This window comes from Vidua macroura, chromosome 2 (genome assembly GCF_024509145.1).
Source record: "Vidua macroura isolate BioBank_ID:100142 chromosome 2, ASM2450914v1, whole genome shotgun sequence".
Classification (NCBI taxonomy): Eukaryota; Metazoa; Chordata; class Aves; order Passeriformes; family Viduidae; genus Vidua; species Vidua macroura.
The window spans coordinates 41,016,032-41,034,946 of NC_071572.1; the positions used below are offsets into that span (position 1 = coordinate 41,016,032).

The 18,915-nt window shown below is 36.8% G+C and overlaps 1 protein-coding gene across 2 annotated transcripts in view; it reads left to right on the forward strand.

Annotated features, from left to right (window-relative positions):
• Nucleotides 1–18,915, forward strand: part of DZIP1 (DAZ interacting zinc finger protein 1) — a 40,866-nt gene that overhangs the window by 13,440 nt on the left and 8,511 nt on the right. For both annotated transcript variants that reach the window (XR_008435778.1, XM_053970741.1), the window contains exons 9-16: nt 806–868; nt 2,090–2,230; nt 4,489–4,537; nt 5,850–5,909; nt 15,198–15,343; nt 15,631–15,826; nt 18,194–18,323; nt 18,501–18,551. Coding sequence is in view for 1 of the 2 variants with exons in the window: in XM_053970741.1 (XP_053826716.1) it covers nt 806–868; nt 2,090–2,230; nt 4,489–4,537; nt 5,850–5,909; nt 15,198–15,343; nt 15,631–15,826; nt 18,194–18,323; nt 18,501–18,551 (836 nt within the window). In the remaining variant the exon portion in view is untranslated. The remainder of the gene's footprint in view (nt 1–805; nt 869–2,089; nt 2,231–4,488; nt 4,538–5,849; nt 5,910–15,197; nt 15,344–15,630; nt 15,827–18,193; nt 18,324–18,500; nt 18,552–18,915) is intronic.

Below are 18,915 nucleotides of genomic sequence, written 5' to 3' on the forward strand. Positions count from 1 at the left end.
TTCTTTATCTTTTATAAATGAATTGTTGCTTATTTATTGATATTATCTTATTCTTTATGATTGAGTATATCTGTCTTTGCCAAATCTGGTGGCAGTTCAATTCCAGAAGGCTCTAATAAAGCATTTGTGTTTACTCATCTATGAGGCCACTTACAGAAGAATTGCAATATTCCATTTCCCAAAATGAAAAAGAAAATTAGGAAACTTTCTGACAGGATTTTCCAACCTGTGCCTTTTGTTTTCTTTCATGGTTTTTGGGATGTGAAAGCCTTTGTTATTATACAGGTATTCTACGGAAGTTTGGTCACTTCTGTACAAAGATGTGCTAAACTTAGTTTTGCTTTTTTTTTTTTTAATTGCATCAAAGAAAATTGGCTTCACTCTAAAACTCGTATGTTAATTCCGGGTTTTGTCATTATTATGCAAAATACATTGTTAATGAGTGCTCAAAATTGCATTTTTTAGAGGGAAAACCCCCTTCTCTTACTACTCTTTTTGTTAATACACAGAGATGTATAAAAATGCTTGTATATTTCTCACTCACAGTGACTGCATATACAAATCAAAGAGAAAATACAGTTTCTGGAGTGATTGGTAAGAAAACCATACTCAGATGTATAAATCAACTGTTCTAGGCATTAAAGACTGGGTTACTCAAATTTCATCAAATCTGTCATCTTTTTGGTATTTATGCTTTATTTAGAAAAATGAAGCTGCATGCTCATGTACTATTAACAAGAAACAAAGCTGCATATATCAAACGAAATGTGTTGTTAACAAGAATTAATGGATTTCCTCTATGCAGGAAAAAAAGTGGATGTCTTGTATGCAAGCCAAGTGTCATGACCATGAGGCAGAAACGTCCCTGGTAAGTGGCACAACAAACCACTTACACCTGAAGGAGACATTTTTTTAATTTACTCTTTTAGTAGTTCTTGATACACTCTAGTACATCTGCCAGATATAAGAGTGTGTCCTCTTAGCTGTATTTATCATCTCTGGGGTTTTTTTATGTTAGGATCTTGGTGTTTCAGTTAAGGCCAGGGTTGAAAATGAATTTGTCATTTCATAATCTGATGGCAAACTGAAGCTGTATCTGTCTTTTGAACAGCTTACAGATGGTTCTGTGAGCACTGTATTATACAGTATTTTCTGTTATGTGGCTGAATAGTTGAGATATGACTTGCCAACATGTAGCTTTCATCCACCCTGTACCTGCTGCTACCATGGACCTATGGCATATGTCTCAGTCTTTTTTTTCTCCTTCCTATCACTTCTCTATTGCTTTTTCTGTTGTAGCTTTCTAATGCAGAATCTGTTCAGCTTTTCCAGGAGAAAACACCATGGCATTTTATTTTGCATCAGTTTATATATTTTACTATACAAAGCTTTATTCCTCAGATTTCTTTTTACATCTGCATTTCTTTTTAATCTCTTTCCTGCTTTGTTTCTCTTGCTTCTTTTCTTTACGTTTTCCTTTCATCTGCGTGACCATTTAAGAGCTGAGCAGATCATAGTGGTCTGACCAATGCTTCTCCTCCTCTGGCAAGAAAACATTGGGGATGAACCATGGAACAGTCCCCAAAAAGGATGTAGTTAAAGATACACCCATATACAGTGCAAGAATAGAATAAGGGAGAAGTAATGTAAGTATTACTTTTGGGATGGTGCACCTATATAATGTTCCCTTTCTTCCACATTTGGAGGTAATATACTAGGTTTATTATACAAATTCACATATCACCTCTTTAAAGTGTCATTGCTGGACACTATTTATAATTAAAACATTTTTATATATCTATACACTTTTCCCTGCAATCTTATTTTTAGGCAATCTCAGCAATGTGTCTGTATGTCCTTTCCTTTATATTGAGATTTAGGTAGTCTTCCTTGTGTAATTCAAAAGTGATCCAGACAACTGTTCTATGTTATATACAAGTCCTAGTGAAGTCACAGAAGACAATCAGGTTTTCGCTGAGGAAAAAAAAAGTTAAAAGTATCTAAGCATGACGCTTGTTTAGACTTTATAGTATTAAAATATTTTGTATAGTGGTAATATGATGTTACATTTCTTCTGATTGCTTTCTAGCTGCGGTCAGAGGTTGAGAACACCAAAACATCAGCAAGAGAAGACCTGAACAGAAATAACATCTTTTACAGGAAGAGGATAGAAGAATTAGAGCGGAAGATTCAGGACCAGAATGATCTGATTAATAATCAGAAGAAGCAGGTCTGTTTTGTGAAAGGCTCTGTTTCAGAGAGCACAGGACACAGACACTATACTAGCATTTGGGTTTTGATATTTCTCTGACTGAATATTTAATATTCACAGTCTGTAATAGTATTGCTGAAGTGTTTTGGTTACGCTTTGGAAATTATGTTGGTAAATAAGAATAGATCTGGAAAAGAGACAGAGGAATGTAAAAGAGGAATTAAAACACATTTGATAAAGAAAGGCTTAATAAACCAAAAATTTTTGATAGTGAAAAGGATTTAATCATAACAGGATCTACTGTTTGAAATCTGAAAATACATTACTTCTCACACTAAAAATAAACAATCATATTAATTACTGCGAGAATAATTATTTAAATATCACCATGTGAAATGTAACAAGACCAAGTATCAGATTGACCACCTGAGATGGGGTAACCCTGGTTTATACCCACATATTGGGGAACAAGAGGCTGGAGAGATGTCCTGCAGAAAGAGATCTGGGGGTTTGAGGTGATGTCAAATTGAATGTGAGTCAGCAGTGCTGTGGCAGCCACAAGGGCTAGCTATGTCCTAGGGTGCATCAGGCACAGCATCTCCAGCTGTTTGAGGGAGGGGATTGTCTTGCTCTGCTCTGTGCTGACTAACCTCAAGTACTGTGTGCACCTTTTGGGTGCCTCAGTATAAGAAGGGCACCAGACTATTTCAGTGCATCCAGAGGAGGGCAAGCAAGATGATCAAAGCTTTTGAGGGCATTTTAGGAGGAGCAGCTGTTGTTACTTAGCTTGTTCAGCTTGGAGAGAAGGCTGAGAGGTGATCACAGCCTCAAGGGGGGCAGTGGAGGAGGAGGTGCTGATCTCTCTGGTGATCAGTGGTAGGACACAAGGAAATGGAATGAAGCAGGGGAAGTTCAGATTGGGCATTAGGAAAGGGTTCTTCACCCTGAGGATGGTTGGGCACTGGAACAGGGTCCCCAGGGAAGTGATCGTGGCACTAAGCCTGTCAGAGCTCTTGGCATGTCTGGACAATGCTCTTAGGTTTAAGTTTTAGGTAATCCAATGAGGGAATTGGACTTGATCCTTGTAGGTCCCATCCAGCATGATTTTATGATTTTATGTTTGGAAATGAATTGTTTTTGCCTAAAATAAGGTTTTGTTGAAACATAACTATAGATTTTTAAAAGTGATTGTGGGGGAATATCTGGGTAGTCTGGAGTTTAGACTATGGCATGATTATGTGGCCTATTCCTCTATTAGATGGTGCATTCTCTGTAAATCTGATTTTACACATTTTGCTTGAGATTAATGTTAAACCTATACTTGAATGCTTAAAGAATGGAAAGACAAATAATAGCTTTTACAACTCCGCCTTCACAAATTTTATGGCTGGAGAAATGGAGGACTGAATCATAGATGAATTTCCTTCAAGGCCTTTGGAAAGATAACAATATGACCACAGATGTATAGTATGTTCAGAGGAGTCCAAGTTCAGTGTTCTTAAAATACAGTTGTGCAGATCTACATTCTCAATCCTTGGAAAATAGAAGGCCTTGAGAAATAGCTAACAGAATCCAAACTTTTGCAGAATCCAAACTTAATGGACAATGAATAGAGGCACTACTGGCTATAACCAAACTGATAAATAAAAGAGGATCAGGGTCCAATATCTTGTGCCAGCTCCATCTGACAGTGGCTATGTGTTTGAATGAATCGTGTTCTTCTCTTTGGGGGATTGGAGTGCAGAACATTGTTTTAGTGATACAGGATTCAAAAGTTTCCTATTTTCTTTAGATCACATTACAGACAGTGTGTTTCCTTTACTCCATCAGTTCAGTGCTTGTCCTGGGGTGTCAAATAGACAAACCTGTAAAGCAGAGAGGAGAGCTGTTCATGCATTTAAGATCAATGTGTAATTAAACACTCCAATGTTTCCCTTTAGTGGAAGCTAGGCTTGCAAAATGGAACATGAATTGCTGAGGAAGACAGTGTTGAAACTCTTAAGTGCTGAAGTGGCCCATAAGTCTGCTCTCATTTGACTTTATAACTTGCAATAACAGGATGTACAAAGCATGAGTGTATAATAAGAGAACACAAAAACATTCATTAAGCATGAACAAAATATATATTGGGCACAGAAGTTGTATTTTTCTCCCCAAATCACAACAAATAATTTATCTTATGGAATAGTACTGAAACTAGGTATTTCATGCTAAATGTTCATTTTAGGTATTGATCCTTTACATTTGTATCCATGTATCTGTGTTTTCTCCTTTAGATAAGAGAACTGTCCACAAAACCAGCTCCAAGTGTTAAAACATATGATGGTGAGTACAAACTGTAAGAAAAAACATACTTAGTTTCTGATTTCTGTGGCCTGGCGGAAACAAATATAGACATCAACCTGACTAACAAAATGCTGAAATAAAATCAGTACTGGAAATGTATTTGTTTTTCACAGGGTACCTACCTGTTTCCATGCCACGATTTACAAAGATCATGTTTTGTACCTGTAAAGACTTCTAATGTACAAAGTTGATTGCTTGAGTAGTGAAGAGGTGTGAAATAGAACAACTTTATCTTGTATTACGTAAAAAACTTCCAGATTTGCTTTATGAAGTATAATTTTAATAAGTTTTTTTTCATGCTTGACTGTCCTCAGGCTGCAGAACTCACAAAAGGGAAAATACTGAAAGAGTAGACAAAACTAATTAACTTGTCAGTTAAGACACAGTTGTTCAAAGAATGTGAAGAAGTCTTATATTTTTGTCTGTGCAATACTTTAACATCTGAAGTCTATTACAAATAGCTAAACCTGATAATTGTGTTTCAGGATATTGTTCTGCACTACAAACACCCATATAGTTAATGCTGCAGTTGCAGTGACTTGAAGCAAGTTTATTGCAATAGGTGATAACAGATGAATTTACTCTGATCCCAGTTTGGAAACCATTTTGCTGTATTAACAAGACACTGACTTGAACTGAGTCAAAGAGCCTGGAGTAGGTTTACTTTGAGGAAGACCTAGTAAGAACATGGCCATGTAGCTTTTCATCTGTTGCTGGTCATATTCATTCACACTGAAGCACAGACAAGTAAAAGTCCATGGCACACAGGCAAATTTGCTCCTAGCCCCAAGCTGATCTGAGGAATGTAGGACTGAAGTGCAAATTCACTCCAAGGTTATACCCTATACATGATCTATAGGTGTATGAGGGTTTGCACTCATTGATGTCACATGTGGATGCTGCAAATCGTCTCTGGGGAGTGCAAGCCCTGGGCAGGTTGGTCTTCACTAAGTAGCTTTGGGCCAAGACTTCTTCCCTGTGACACAAACGCAGCATTGCACTCGTGACCAAAAAAATTATCACATTCTAGTCCAGTGATGATTTAGTTAGCAGTGTCTTTTCCTGATTCTAGAAGTGTTAAAAATGCTAAGCATACATAGAGATGTACTTTTATGTTGTGAAGGAATGGTTTTTACTTCATAAATGTTTTGTTTATTTTTTGCCCATCAATGTAAAAAAATAACTAATTTATAAATATTATTAAATATTGCTATATTTAAGAATCTGTATTTTTCTACTACTGTTTACAATACTACAATTTTATTACTTTTTTACTGTTATGTTATTTTAGTGAACACTCCTGTAGAGCGTCTTCAAGAACCTAAACCAAGTCCATCAGTTCCTCCACATGGTAAGTATTTTTGATAGGTCCAGATCCAGTACTTTCAAATCTAACCCTTGCTCTTCTCAGGTATGTTGCTTGTCTAAGAGCAGTTATATTGAAAGAACATGATTTCTATGTCAGAGTTGAGAATTTCTATGAAATAATTATAAGGATGCACTACTGAGAAGAATAAATGAAAAACAAATTAAAATAATTTGGGAATATTTCCTAGAATAGTTATGTTATTGAATCACTTAGATGAAATTTTTTGAGGAACAAATTTGTTTTCTAATGAACAATATGCTTATAGTGAATAGGTACATTATATGCATATACTGGATAGGTACATGCATCTACTGGAATTTGTATAGGGAAACATGTGGAGATGTTTGTTTAGAAGTCTTGAAATACTGTATTTTCCATGTGACTTCAAATGGCAAGGAGCAAAAATACAGAAGAAGTAATCGAAATAGACAGTTATCCTGTCCTAGTTCTTCAGAGTATACCTATGGTTACATATAGATCATTATTTAGATATTTTAACTTGTGGCATTGTGGTATCCTTTAGAAGGGGAGCGGGGCAAGGGACGTATATTTACATTGTTTTGTACTTTGTGAAAATAGTTTTGTTTTTTTAATCAGTATGCAAATTAATGCTTTGTTACCATACCAATATTCTGTGATCAACTAATTCTTTATTCTCCTTTTAAGTAGTGAAGTAATGAAAAACAAGCAAGCAAAAAGTTTCAAAACAGTTTGATTTGAATTATGAATTATAGTTAAATAAGGGGTTTTTCTAATTCTCTTAATTTTTAAACCTGTCACAGGGAGACTAAATGGAATTTGTCTGTGAAAAATGTAGATAATTTTTTCACCAAATGCAAAAAGTTCTGAAAATGCCTCTGTGGAGAAAGGGCATTATATATCAAGCTTTTGATAACTTGATGAGGAATGAAAAACTCATGTAGTGCTCATTTTAAACTATTTGTTATGACAAGAATCATTTAAAAAAGGAAAAGTGATTGTATTATTGCTAATTATTCTATGGCAACATTATTTGAATAATACAGAGATTTCTTTCTAAACTATGCAAGGTTTAGTAGTTCATTGTTTGTAGCTTTCTAAGTTAAACTATATAGATGAATGTGGTGTAGACAAAAGTAATAGTATACAAAGTATAGAGAATTAGGAATAGCATTTGGAACAATTAATTCTTTTTCATTTAAGCCAGCCTCATTACACCAAAACAGTAGTTCTGGTTCTGGCTAAGAAGTCTCACAGCATGTAGTTTGGCAATTGCCCTGAATTTAATACATAAGTTTTATGAAGATTATTGCTGCTAAGGACTTACCCACCAAGCTTGTCAAGCATTTACAAAGATAATTGCTGCTAAGGAATTACTCACCAAGCTTGTCAAGCATTGGTACATTTGCTTTCATTTGTACCGAGGATAGAAACAGTCCTGTGAACATTAGTATTTTTTGTACTCTGACCATTTAAATCAGCTCATTCAGATCTTTTATAATTTCTTCCTGCTTCAAATAGGAAGTTTGTGACATCTTGTGAAATTTCTCAAGATAGAAAAGGCTATTCCTGCCATTGATACACAAAAGATTCACCATTAGTTTATTAAGAAACCTCAAAGAAGGTGTTCCCCTTCAGATTCCTTTGCTGATTACTATTTTATTTATCTCTGCAGGTCTCTCTGTCTGTCCCCTTTCTTCCCTTCTGGATTGTTTTTTAAACTTGCCTTACCTAATTTTCTGGAGGTTAGCAGAAGTTATGGTGTCTTTCCCGAAGTTTTCAGGACTCCTCAAGGGATTGACTTACTGAATTAAGACATCATGGCTGCATCTCATGCCTTTATGAAAAGAAAAGCACTTCCTGGTAACTTCTGTAGACAAATTTATTTAGCACAGATCATCTTATAATTGCCTGCATATAATGTATCTTCATTTTTAAAAAACTAATTCTAGAAAAGGCTCTCTAATGTGAACTTAAGTACACTTTCAAAGCCACTCAGAAGCTTTTGCATCCTAGTATTCATTCTGCACATCTTAAATCTGTGTTATGAAAAGAAACCCAAGTTGCAAGTGTGAGTTATCCTAGATGTAAAGTAGGAGAATGACTATGTTAGGTCTGGTATTTTTGTGTTAATATTCCTGACTTCTTGTGAGAGCTAGTAGAGCTCCTTGAATGCTGTCCTGGCAGAACATTCTTCTGTCCATTTCTGAGCTGCCTGTAGGTTTTTTGTGCAGATATAACTTAGGTCTTACTTTGAAAGATTACTTCAGTCTCACAAAAAGGCAACAGATTAATTACAATTTATTTTTCTGAATAATATTTTAAAATTAGGCTTTGGCTTCTATATTACTCTTGAAATGTTGATACTTGTTCAATATTTAGTGTTTTTTAGGTCAATAATGATAGGTGGAATTGAAGACAGTAGTTAAAAAGCAAAGCTACCAATTAGATTGTTCATTAAAACCTATGTCTCAGTCTACAAACATGGTGTGGACACCAAGGCTCACCTATCACTAGGTGAAGCATCTGAGGAAAATTTGGTTAAAGTACTTACTCTTCCTAGACAGTAAACAGAGAAAAGGGGTGCCTTCAGAGTTTGGTTCAGCTGAACTAAGATCTAAACGCTCTTTGAAGTTGCCTGTGTCTCTTTGATGACTGTAGAAGGAGTCTGAGGTGACTAGGCTCCTAACTTAGAGGCCTCAGGTAAGCGTCAAAAAAAATCAGACTTAGGAATATTGGTTTAAAATTAATACTTCTGCTGCTTATGTGCAGTATGTGGCTTTCTATTGATCAGTTAGGGGAAAAAATATATATTAAGTGCATTAATTGAAAAACAATGGTCCAAAGTACAGGTATCACAGAGTAGGTCTGGCAGCTCTTTGTATGTGTAATTTGAGTATAAATTAAACGAGTATATAATAAGTGTATCCATGACTTACATTCCTTACACGTCCAAGAAATGCAGTAGCTTAAAAAAACAAATTTTACATTTTTTCTTAGGTTGTTACATTGCAAGTGCAAAGTGCTTACCTTAGATGACACTACACCATAGATAATTTTATTGCTTCTGTTCAGGCTAAAAGTTTTTTAGCATTTCATATTTCAGCATAAATAGATGGGATTTCTTCTTTAAATGTTGGCCAGAAGACTGCTTTTCCAATAGCACTGTCAGAATATTGGGATTTTTTTTTTAACTAGTAGATTAGAACAGACAAAAAATATATGATATACATGAAACATACACAGCCTGAATCCTTCATTATTGTTTCTTACATCTTCCTATTCCACCCGTGTAGAAATTGTCTTAAAATACTCTTTAAAACAGGTACTTAATTGTTTCTTAAAGTGTGCTGGGCACATAATTTTTCAGTAGTATAATTATCCACTAAGAAATTAAGGTAATCTGTACTTTTGATACATCTCATCTGTGTCTCCATACATACTAGCTGGCAGAAGAGATAGTCTGGAAGATATGGGATGATAGACACACCTCTGCTGGCCTTAATGATGGCTAGAATTAATATGTGATGATCAGATGGCCAGAAGAAGCACATCTCTGGTAAACATAAGGAGAGGACTCCCTAAGGGGGGTCATCTCCATACCTGTCTATACACCAGAGTAATGTTTTTTCTTAAGTGTGATTCCAATGTGATGTTTAATAGATATCTCTTAGAATATGTGTACAGTGAAGAGAAAGAAAAGGCTTGTTTACGTAAGGGAAGTTGGTGCTTTCAGGTGTTGCACTCCCTCCTGCCTTAGCATTTGATCTCTTCTGTTACCATGCAGTGAACAACAGTATTACACATAACAGTAATGCATTTTGGGTTTGCTCTTGTGGATATTCTCAGTTCAGTCAGAGAGAAAAAGAGAAAGATTTCTGCCAGGCTAAGCCTGAGAAAGTCCGAGAGGAATGTAAACAATCTATTATCTTGCTTTCAGTTCATGTTGTTTATAGATATGTTCTACTACACTGACCTAAGTCCAGTGTACCAATCAGGTGAAATGTTTTTACTTTAAGACCAATGGAATTAATGTTCACGATGTTCTCTATAAAAGAGAGAAGTGCTTTTGAATAAATGCTCATTTTGCCTTCTGAAATTGTGCGAGTCATTTCACCTGTCCCGGCTCAACAGCATCATCCTCTTGCAACTGTTCTTAGTAATTACTGGTTTTTCATTTCCTCTGTTTCTGGTACAGTGAGGAACCAGAAGCATGTACCTTTATGCCTGATCAGCAGACCATTTTCAGGTCTGAGTTCTGGGGACTGGGATTTTCCTGTTACATTAAGGCACTTGGCAAGGACTTGTGCAGAGATGAGTCAGCCCCTTTAAGCAGAGAGCATTTGAGTAAAGTACAGGTAAAACAAGCACAGTTTAAATCCAACTACACAGTAACTGCCTTACCAATTGGTAAGTCCAGCCAAGAAATTCAGAGGCCTCACTGCCCATGCAGCTTAATTAAATCTTCCCAGAATATTTAATCTGTGCTTCAGGCTCTGTCCTTCTAAACAGACACATTTCAGGCTTTTGGGAATGATTCCAAACTGTGTCTGAACACTGTTTTGGAGGATCTTAGTTGGTGAAGGGCAGCAGTGTGCCAGGAGCAGTAGTGTGGAGGATCATGTTTCAGTGCCCAGGAATGCTCTGGCCACTGGTAAGATTTACAGCCTTAGAGACTGAAAGACCAGAAGCCCATTTGTCTCTCAGCGTTTTTCTTTTACATGTTTTCCTAAGATATCTTGATATTTGCATCTTGTTAACGACTTGTGATAGTTTAAGAAGCATTTTTTAAAAAACTTCTTATTTAGTGCAAGTTCTGTGGGAGCAGATCTTAAGTCTGGTAATTGTCTTGGAAAAGCAGGTGAGAGGCTGAATATCACCACAGGCATGGAAAGTATGAAGAGACCAGCTCCCATACACAAGCATTTATGCCACCAGATTTAATCTCCTTTACATGGGGAATATTGGAGATGTGGCAGTGTCACTTAGCCCCAAATGCTTTTTTCCCTGTGATTACTTATCACAGTGCATCCATGTCTGTACCCGGTGTACAAGAAATGCCAAAAAACATCTTCATGCAACGTCACTTCCTCCCCTTCTATCCAAAGAGCATAACAACCCTTTATAGTGCAAGACGTTTTTTTGTGAAGGATGGGGATATAGGCCCAAACTATGACTAATAAATTGTTTACTCTTATAATGCCTGCAGTTGAATGCTAAAAGTAGAGTTTGCATACTTGTTTTTATTGTAAACCTTACAAGACACTCAAGCTCTAGTTTTCATTGAAAGCAATTAATTTGTAGCAGGTGAATATTAACATTTTAAAAACCTGATTTGGTCTACATATAATAATTTTCAAGCGTGTCTTATTGCTGAAGTTTATAAAGTTGTAAATAAACCGTAGTCTGACTTCATTGTTTGTGAAGCAAATTGTACCTGACAGCCTATAGAATCATAAATTCAGTGTGTTTAGGAAGCTGTTTGCAGCACAGACATTTCAAGAATTATTTAAAACACGTGATAATACTGAATCTACTGAATCAATTGGAGTGATTGAAGATTTTTTAAATCAATTTATTGGGAATTATTTCATATATATATACATATGTTAAATCTCTGTCTTGCACATATGGACTCAGTACTTAATAATTCTCTGGAATAGTGAGTTAATATATTTTTCCATATATTTTTGAGGTTTACTTTGTCCATTTCACTTGTCTTCTTTAAACTTTTAGTGTAATTGCACATAAAGAATATTTTTAAATACGTCTTAAAGAATTGCTTCTTATGAGAAATGAACATCAATATTTATTTACATAATCCTGGGTGGCCCTGTCATTGTAGATGTCTAAAACTACCCTACCTGGTGCCATTCCAGAAGTTGTGTGATGTATCAGTCAAACTTGTACTGATGGCTTAAAACTCTGATGTATCTGGATGACACCATACACCTGTGTTTGGACAACAGAATCACTCCTGAAGTGACTATTATATTAGGGTCTTCTCTACAAAAATGTACCCCTGAGGCAGTGAAGAGTCATGTTGCAGTGGGTTTGTGATGGTTAAGCAGGTTGTCAGCAATCAAGAAAGTTGACATCAATGTGGCAGGTTTTTTTCTGACTTTCCCTCTCTGGACCTTGACCTTTTTCTGTCCTTTTTGTCTGGTGTTCCTGTTCTTCCTTATTATTAGAGCAGGCACCCTTGGTGCATATGCTGGAGCCCATAGAGGAGCTTTCAGAAGAGGAGAAAGGTAATGATTGATTTAGCTCAAAATATGCTGGCATGTGTTTCTTGAAAACAAAAAATATTATTTGATACCTACAGTATTTTTCATTGTATTTCAATTGAAGAATTATATTTTTGTGATTTGGGTGGGAACATTGTTTGTGTCAGTCTCCTGTTTGCTATTGCTTGTAAATATTATGATTTCCTCAACCAAGTTCAATGTTTTTATGAAAATCTGGCTAACTTCTTTAAAGCAGGCACATTCCATATGTCTAAAGGGATTTTAACTAAGCAGAGCAAAAATTATGGGGAAAAGCCCCTCACTAGGAAATTTTTGGTGCTGACACTATTGCAATATGTGCTCACTACCTTTTTAAACTCTGCATAAGAGGATAAAGAGTTCAGGTGGAAGGAAGTTGATGGTGGAGGTTGGAGCTGCCAGCTTCATGAATGCATCACAGGTGCTTTTACAAGTAATCTGACCTGCACCTACCCATAAGCAGCCACAGCTCCAGCAAGGGTTGTGTAATTCAGAATAAAGTTACATAGCCCAGCACTGGCAGCTGTTGTGCCTCTTCTGAGGAGACCTTGGAGAAGGTCACATTTACAATGACAGAACAGAAAGCACTGGTTCATCTTGCATGGTGTTCTTCTCCTGAAGGCAGCTAATAGTACCTTAGGTGAAACACCAAATAGCTGAGTAACATAAAAATCACTTCTGTGTGTGAAAATCAAAATCAGTCTTGAACCCTACAGCCAGTGAGTTTAAATTTCAAAGGAATTATGCAGTTTTGAAAACAAAATCATTGTTTGAATACATCTTGGGAGGTTTCCCCAGGGAAAATCCAGTGACTCTGAACAATCTGAAATAAAGACTGCTTGCATTTTTGTCGTTCCTTCTGCTGTTTCTCTTGCTTGCCATCTTCTCTCTTGATGGATTGTCTTTGTTTCTTCTGCTGTGCCTGAAGGCATGGCCTGAAGTGCAGAAGAGAAAAAGAAAGAATGCAGTCTGAAAAGATAGGTCAAGATTTTTTGGTTTTGATGACGGTCATTTTTAAGGGAGAGTGTGAAAATTCTTGACTCAGAATGTCATTTTCTAGGATTATGTAGGAGCTGAGACAGTGGACCAGATATAAGGTCCCTTGTCTCAGAAGTTAAATCTAATATTTAGGGATGAATGAAAAAACAATTCCTTAAATAATTGCTCTGGCAAAGAGGATTTGGCTTGAGTCAATTAGCAAGATAATATTGTCATTAATTAGGATAATGCTGGATAGTCTTGTTACCCTTATTAGTATGTAGTAATTAGGAATTTAAAGATGAGTTTAAATGTATCTTTTTTATTGTAGGGATTAACATTGGAAAGAGATAGGATTTTCAGGAGGCTTCTGGGAGCCTTACACTTTAAAATGTCTCATGTATGGCTTTCTGGCAGGATTTGGTACTGACCGAATGGCATAATGATGGCATAATGCCATCTTGTCCTGAGTGGGGATGGTCAGATAGCCCTGTCTTTCCTCAAGACCAATTGTTTGCCTCTTCTAGGACTCAGTTCTCCAGATAAATCAGTTTTAATGTTATCTCTGTCAGGGACTGAGTTGTCCACACAGTTCCCAAAACCAGATGAGATTTCAGCCTGATTATGTCCTCTTCAACACATATCTAATAGTATGGCAGCTGGATTCTCTTTCAGTTTTCATTACCTATAGTTCTTTTGAGGACCCCATGGGAAGCCAGTTTCTCAAAACTGCCTAATATGTCATTTGTGCATCTTGAGGCTTCTTCGTCTCCTCTTTAGAGTGCTTGTCTTTCCCTTAAAGAAAAATGAAAAGTAAATGGAACTGCTTTCTAATAAGCTGCCATTGTTTACAAATAGAAAAAGTGGCACCTTTGTTTAAAAATATAATATTAGAAAGTCACAATATGGAATTATGCCCTTCATTCCTGTCCTTCTCTATTGGGTGGTAGATGACTTTGCTGCCTTGTAAAGTATACTGGAAAGAGACAAACTCCTGCCCAAGATCTTCCTGTTACTTCAGGGGAGTTGGGAGTGTGGTTTATAGCATTCTTTCCTGGGATGTTTTATACTCTTTGCCAGTTTTGCTGACCCACTGCCAGACAGAAGCAGCCATCATGGTTCCACAGGTCATCGCTTCATTTACTTTAAGTGGCATTCAGCAAAATTTTGTCTTGCCAGTGACAATTTACAGACAGGCTCTAAATGTGTGTGTTTTGCTTCTTTACTTTCCTGTATGACCCTATAATACTTTGGCCTAACTTGAATGTCAGTCTTCATTTTAAATGGAAGAATCTGTCTAGATTATTCTTTATTGCTTGCCTAAGAGTTTTTTATTGACATAAGTGTCATTGTTGACACTTAAAGCAAGGGAAAGAGATAGGAACTTCTTTGTCTGCTTTAAGTATGTATGATGTCACAGACTTGCATAGAAGAAAACACAACACTTAACTTTGTCCTTGAAAGATTTTTGAGGATGGCTATTATCCATCATGTATTTTCTGTGAAACTAAGCCCCAGACTAAGGTTTTTTCTTTACCAAGACTTTGAAAGTGTTACAGCTTTGCAAAGATTTAATTTCAGTAGATGATTTTATCAGAGAACATCATGTTGCTTGAAGCTCTTCTTAAGAAAAAGTTTGTAGTGTTCTTGTTCTGATTTCTGCTAGAATTCAGCTTTTCTTTGAAATACCACGTTTAGAGAACTTAAGTATTGGAAGATAGTTTTTCATTATCAGAAGTTTTCAAGTACAATGCTAAAAGTAAAGATCTTTGTTGCCAAATATTCAGTGCTGTATCTTTACAGTAACAAGAGCAATAAAAGATACTTGTGATGGTGAGTACAAAGTGCTGAGGTACAGATTCCAAGTGAGCTCACTTTTGTAAGCTAGCCCAGGTTTTGAAAATGACACAATTCCATGTAGATAAAAAGTGCACATATATGTCTATGCTGTTTCTAAAGAATGCGTGCTTCAGTGCAGTTTTTGATTGTCTCATGTAATGTGGATTTTAAAAGCATCTCTTAACAGCAGTTTTCTTTCTTATTTTAGAAACTGAGAAAAGTGATCTAAAACCAGACAGAAGTAATAGCTATTTAATAAATGCTCTGAAGTCTGATCCTTCTTTAACTAAAGAATTGCGAGTTGTTTTGGAGGAAGCTCTGGAGGAGAAGCTGGAATCCTTGGGAATTAAAGCAGTAAGATATTGAATTATTTAAAAGAAGGGTAAACTTTGTACCGCTTTCCTTCTGTTGTCTTTCACTCCTGTACTACAGTTCTCATCCTATAAAATCCAAAGCTAAATTTCTGTGTTTTAAATAACTGTAAGTCCTTAACCAGTAACCTGAGAGGATGGCCATCAAATTACAGGTGTGGAGGATATGGCTACACTTGTGAGCAGTGTTACCAACTTCTGTGATTTTTCTACAAGCTTTGTGATATCTGAAGTCTAAAAGAGTGTTTGCAATACAATTTGTTTCCTTAGGGTGTTCGTGGAATATCAAGTGATCGCTTAAATAAAATTTTGCGAGCTATTGAATATGCCAGAGAGCGCAAAGAGAAGCAAGAGCCCACCATTCATGGAATTCGAGAGCATCTTCAACGTCAAGTTGGCCTTCGGGTTGAAGAGAAATCATTATCTTGTAGCAGAGCTGGTTGCTGTGCTCAGCTTCTTGGCGAAGGTTACAGTGGATTTTGGGGCTTATTTCATTGTCTTACATTTTATAACTGCTATTTAAAGTTTTATTTAACAACATTTCTGTACAGCTGCTTTCCTGCTTTTCCATATTAACATTCTATATAGTTATGGACAACTAAACTGTTTTCTTTGAAGGGTTCTTGACATGGTGTTTAACAGCAAGTATCTTAGCTCTGGAAAGATACATAGTGTTGTGTTGGGAGTGTAGCAAGCACTTTGGCAGCAAATAAGCCCCCTTGCTTTCCAGCTGGTCCTCACAGATCTGAAGGGCTGAGTATGACTGTGCTTAATTTCTGATTTTAACCAATTCAGCATTTGAAGTGTGATCATGTTCCCAGGTGCATTGGTAATGTGGGTCACAGTCTGAGTCTGGTCTCGTTTTGTGATACCAGATTCTCTAACACTGACACCTTAGCCTCAATCCCTCTTCCCTGGCTGACTGCAATGATGAGGGTCATCCAGCCTCTCTGCCTGATAACCTACCAACCCCTCAACATGCCTTCATGGCAACATAATCCCTTAGCTACCCATGTTGTGGCATATCTCATGGAAGTCCCTTCATCATATATCTCATTGTCATAGGCCTCATTCCTACATTATCCACTGCGTGACTACAATCACACCTTCAGTTTGATGCCCCTATCACACCTGCTTAATGGATTTTTGGGGTGTCTCTGCAGAGCAATTGCTCATACCTCTCCCCCACACCTTTCATTATACCACACCCAGACTATTTATGTTTCTGACAAATCATTATACAGATTTTTATGTACATGTCTACGATAAAAGCAAAACATATTAGAGTCAGGATTAACATAGCAACAACAGGATGAAGTAGTTTATTGAAAATTCCTCTAGCTGTGAGTGACCATCTGAAGAGGGAGTCTGACCACTGTTGCTGTCCATCTTACTTGTTACTGTATTCTTAACAAGGTCCTAAGTAAAATTGGTTAGATGTTACCAGGACTGAAATTCCCTGTCAAATTCAGTGTCATTGAGGTTACCTTTCTAAATTCAGTGGGCAAAATGCCCTCATCTCCTTCCCTTATATCTGCTGCCACAGTAAATTTCACAAGTGAGAAGTGTGTGTGGTGCAGAATGTACTCTAGTAACCATATTGATTAGCTTCCATAGATAGAAGAAGTGAGGGTCTCCACCCTGCAGGTTGAGCACGTTGATGTGTGAACCAAATTTGATGATTAACTTGATCTTCAGTGAAGATGTGCTTGCATCATTCCCAGTATCATTCCTGGAAAAGGAAAGCAATACAGCTTTCATTGGGGTTTGTCCAGACAGGTTATCCATTAGTGGCTTAACTTGTTTAACTGCTTGGACTAATAATGATTAAAGTCCCTTTTCCAGCTCAGAATATCTCTGTTCTGTCTCTTTCAATGCAGCTGGGCTGAATCTCTCTGGTCCATCAGGGCCAGCGTGAAACAGGCTGCAGTACCATGTTCTCAACAGAATCCCATTGTGCTGCAATAGGGTCACTGGGAGGGCTGTGGGACCAAGCTCTGGAACTGCTTCATGTGTTGCTCAGTCCAATCCCATGACTTTCCCTTTCTGAGCAACCTGTGCAAGGGATGAGCAATAATAGAGAAAGCAGGGATATTTGCCCCAATATCCTAAAGTTCCCATTAACTGTTGTAATTCTTTTAATCTAGACAGATTCTACCCATGCTCTATTTTTCCAAGGTGTCAGAAGCGGCTCCTTTAATCCGTCAGGCTCTGAGGAACTTTACCTTCTTTGGGCCCTTGACACTTGGATGTAGGAATGTCCAAGCCTAAGGCTGTTAACCCATTCTTCTCCTTTTCTGTTGCACACACAAACTCCATGGGGTCTTCTCCACTTGGTATTGTATCACTGTGTTGCAAAAGTGTAACTACAGGCTGGGTACATGAGCAGTCTGTTAACCACAGGTCTGGTCACATTCTAAAGAGCCGGTCTATCAAAATAGAACATGTGTGGTTCTTTTGGATTACCAGAAATATATATATATACACATTTATATATATATATATATAAGCATTAACTTCAGGGTAGCTGTTTCAATCACAAGCTTATTTTCCTGGGTCAAAACACTTGGCGTAGCCAAGGATTCAGTTCTAAAGGGTGTCTGATCTCTGAGGACCAGCTGTAAAGCAAGGGGGTTTATTTTGTGCCAAATTGCTACACTTTTTAACCCAACACACGGTAACTCTGAATTGCTTGGAAGAAAAGAATTGCATTTTTTTCTTCTCTTTTTTGTGAAATTATAGTCTGCAGCAGACACATCTTTAATTGTAGAAATTACATGTGAAAGATACCGAATATTGATTATATGAATGACATAGATAACTTTTCTTATAGAAAAACACAGGTTCAACCCATTGGGAATTTCTTCATTTACCACACCTCAAAAACCATCAAAGTGGTCTCCATCAGCTGTCCGCCCACCTGGACAAAGAAAAATCATCCCTGAGTATAATTCTACACCAAAGTAAGAGATGCCATTTTAAAACACTCATACCTCAGATAATAGTCCTATGGGTTTGGGTTTTTGAGGCTGATGTGAACATTTCCTCAGTTGTAAGAATTGAGGGAAGAATTCACAAAACTTCCATATAAACTTTATGCTTGCTATCAGTCTTGAAATAACTTGTCTTGTTATTTTTAGATCCAGGAAAATTCTTGGAAGTGGAGCTTCCAGAAAGACATCTAGCATCACGTATGTTTTGTTCCCTTGCCTTTTTGAAGACGACATTTTTGTTGACATGTTTGCCATACAAAAACCATTATAAAGCTAAAATCATAAACACTCTTTGTGCTGCGTACTTCATTTTTTGGTTTCAAGTGTTACTCCATTTGAGTGTGTTATTATAATCCCTGAAAGATAGCATGTTTTTCTTTCAGCATATGTATTCTATGTTGTGGTTGAGAAAGAGCTATTCAATAAGATCAATAACTTCCTTTAGTTTCTCTCTTAGATGCTTTTTCTGACTGTGTTAATAGTATTTAGAGACTTTGGGGATCTAATTTTTTCAGTTTATGAAAAATGAAATACAATATTCCATGTTCTGTTCACATCAGAT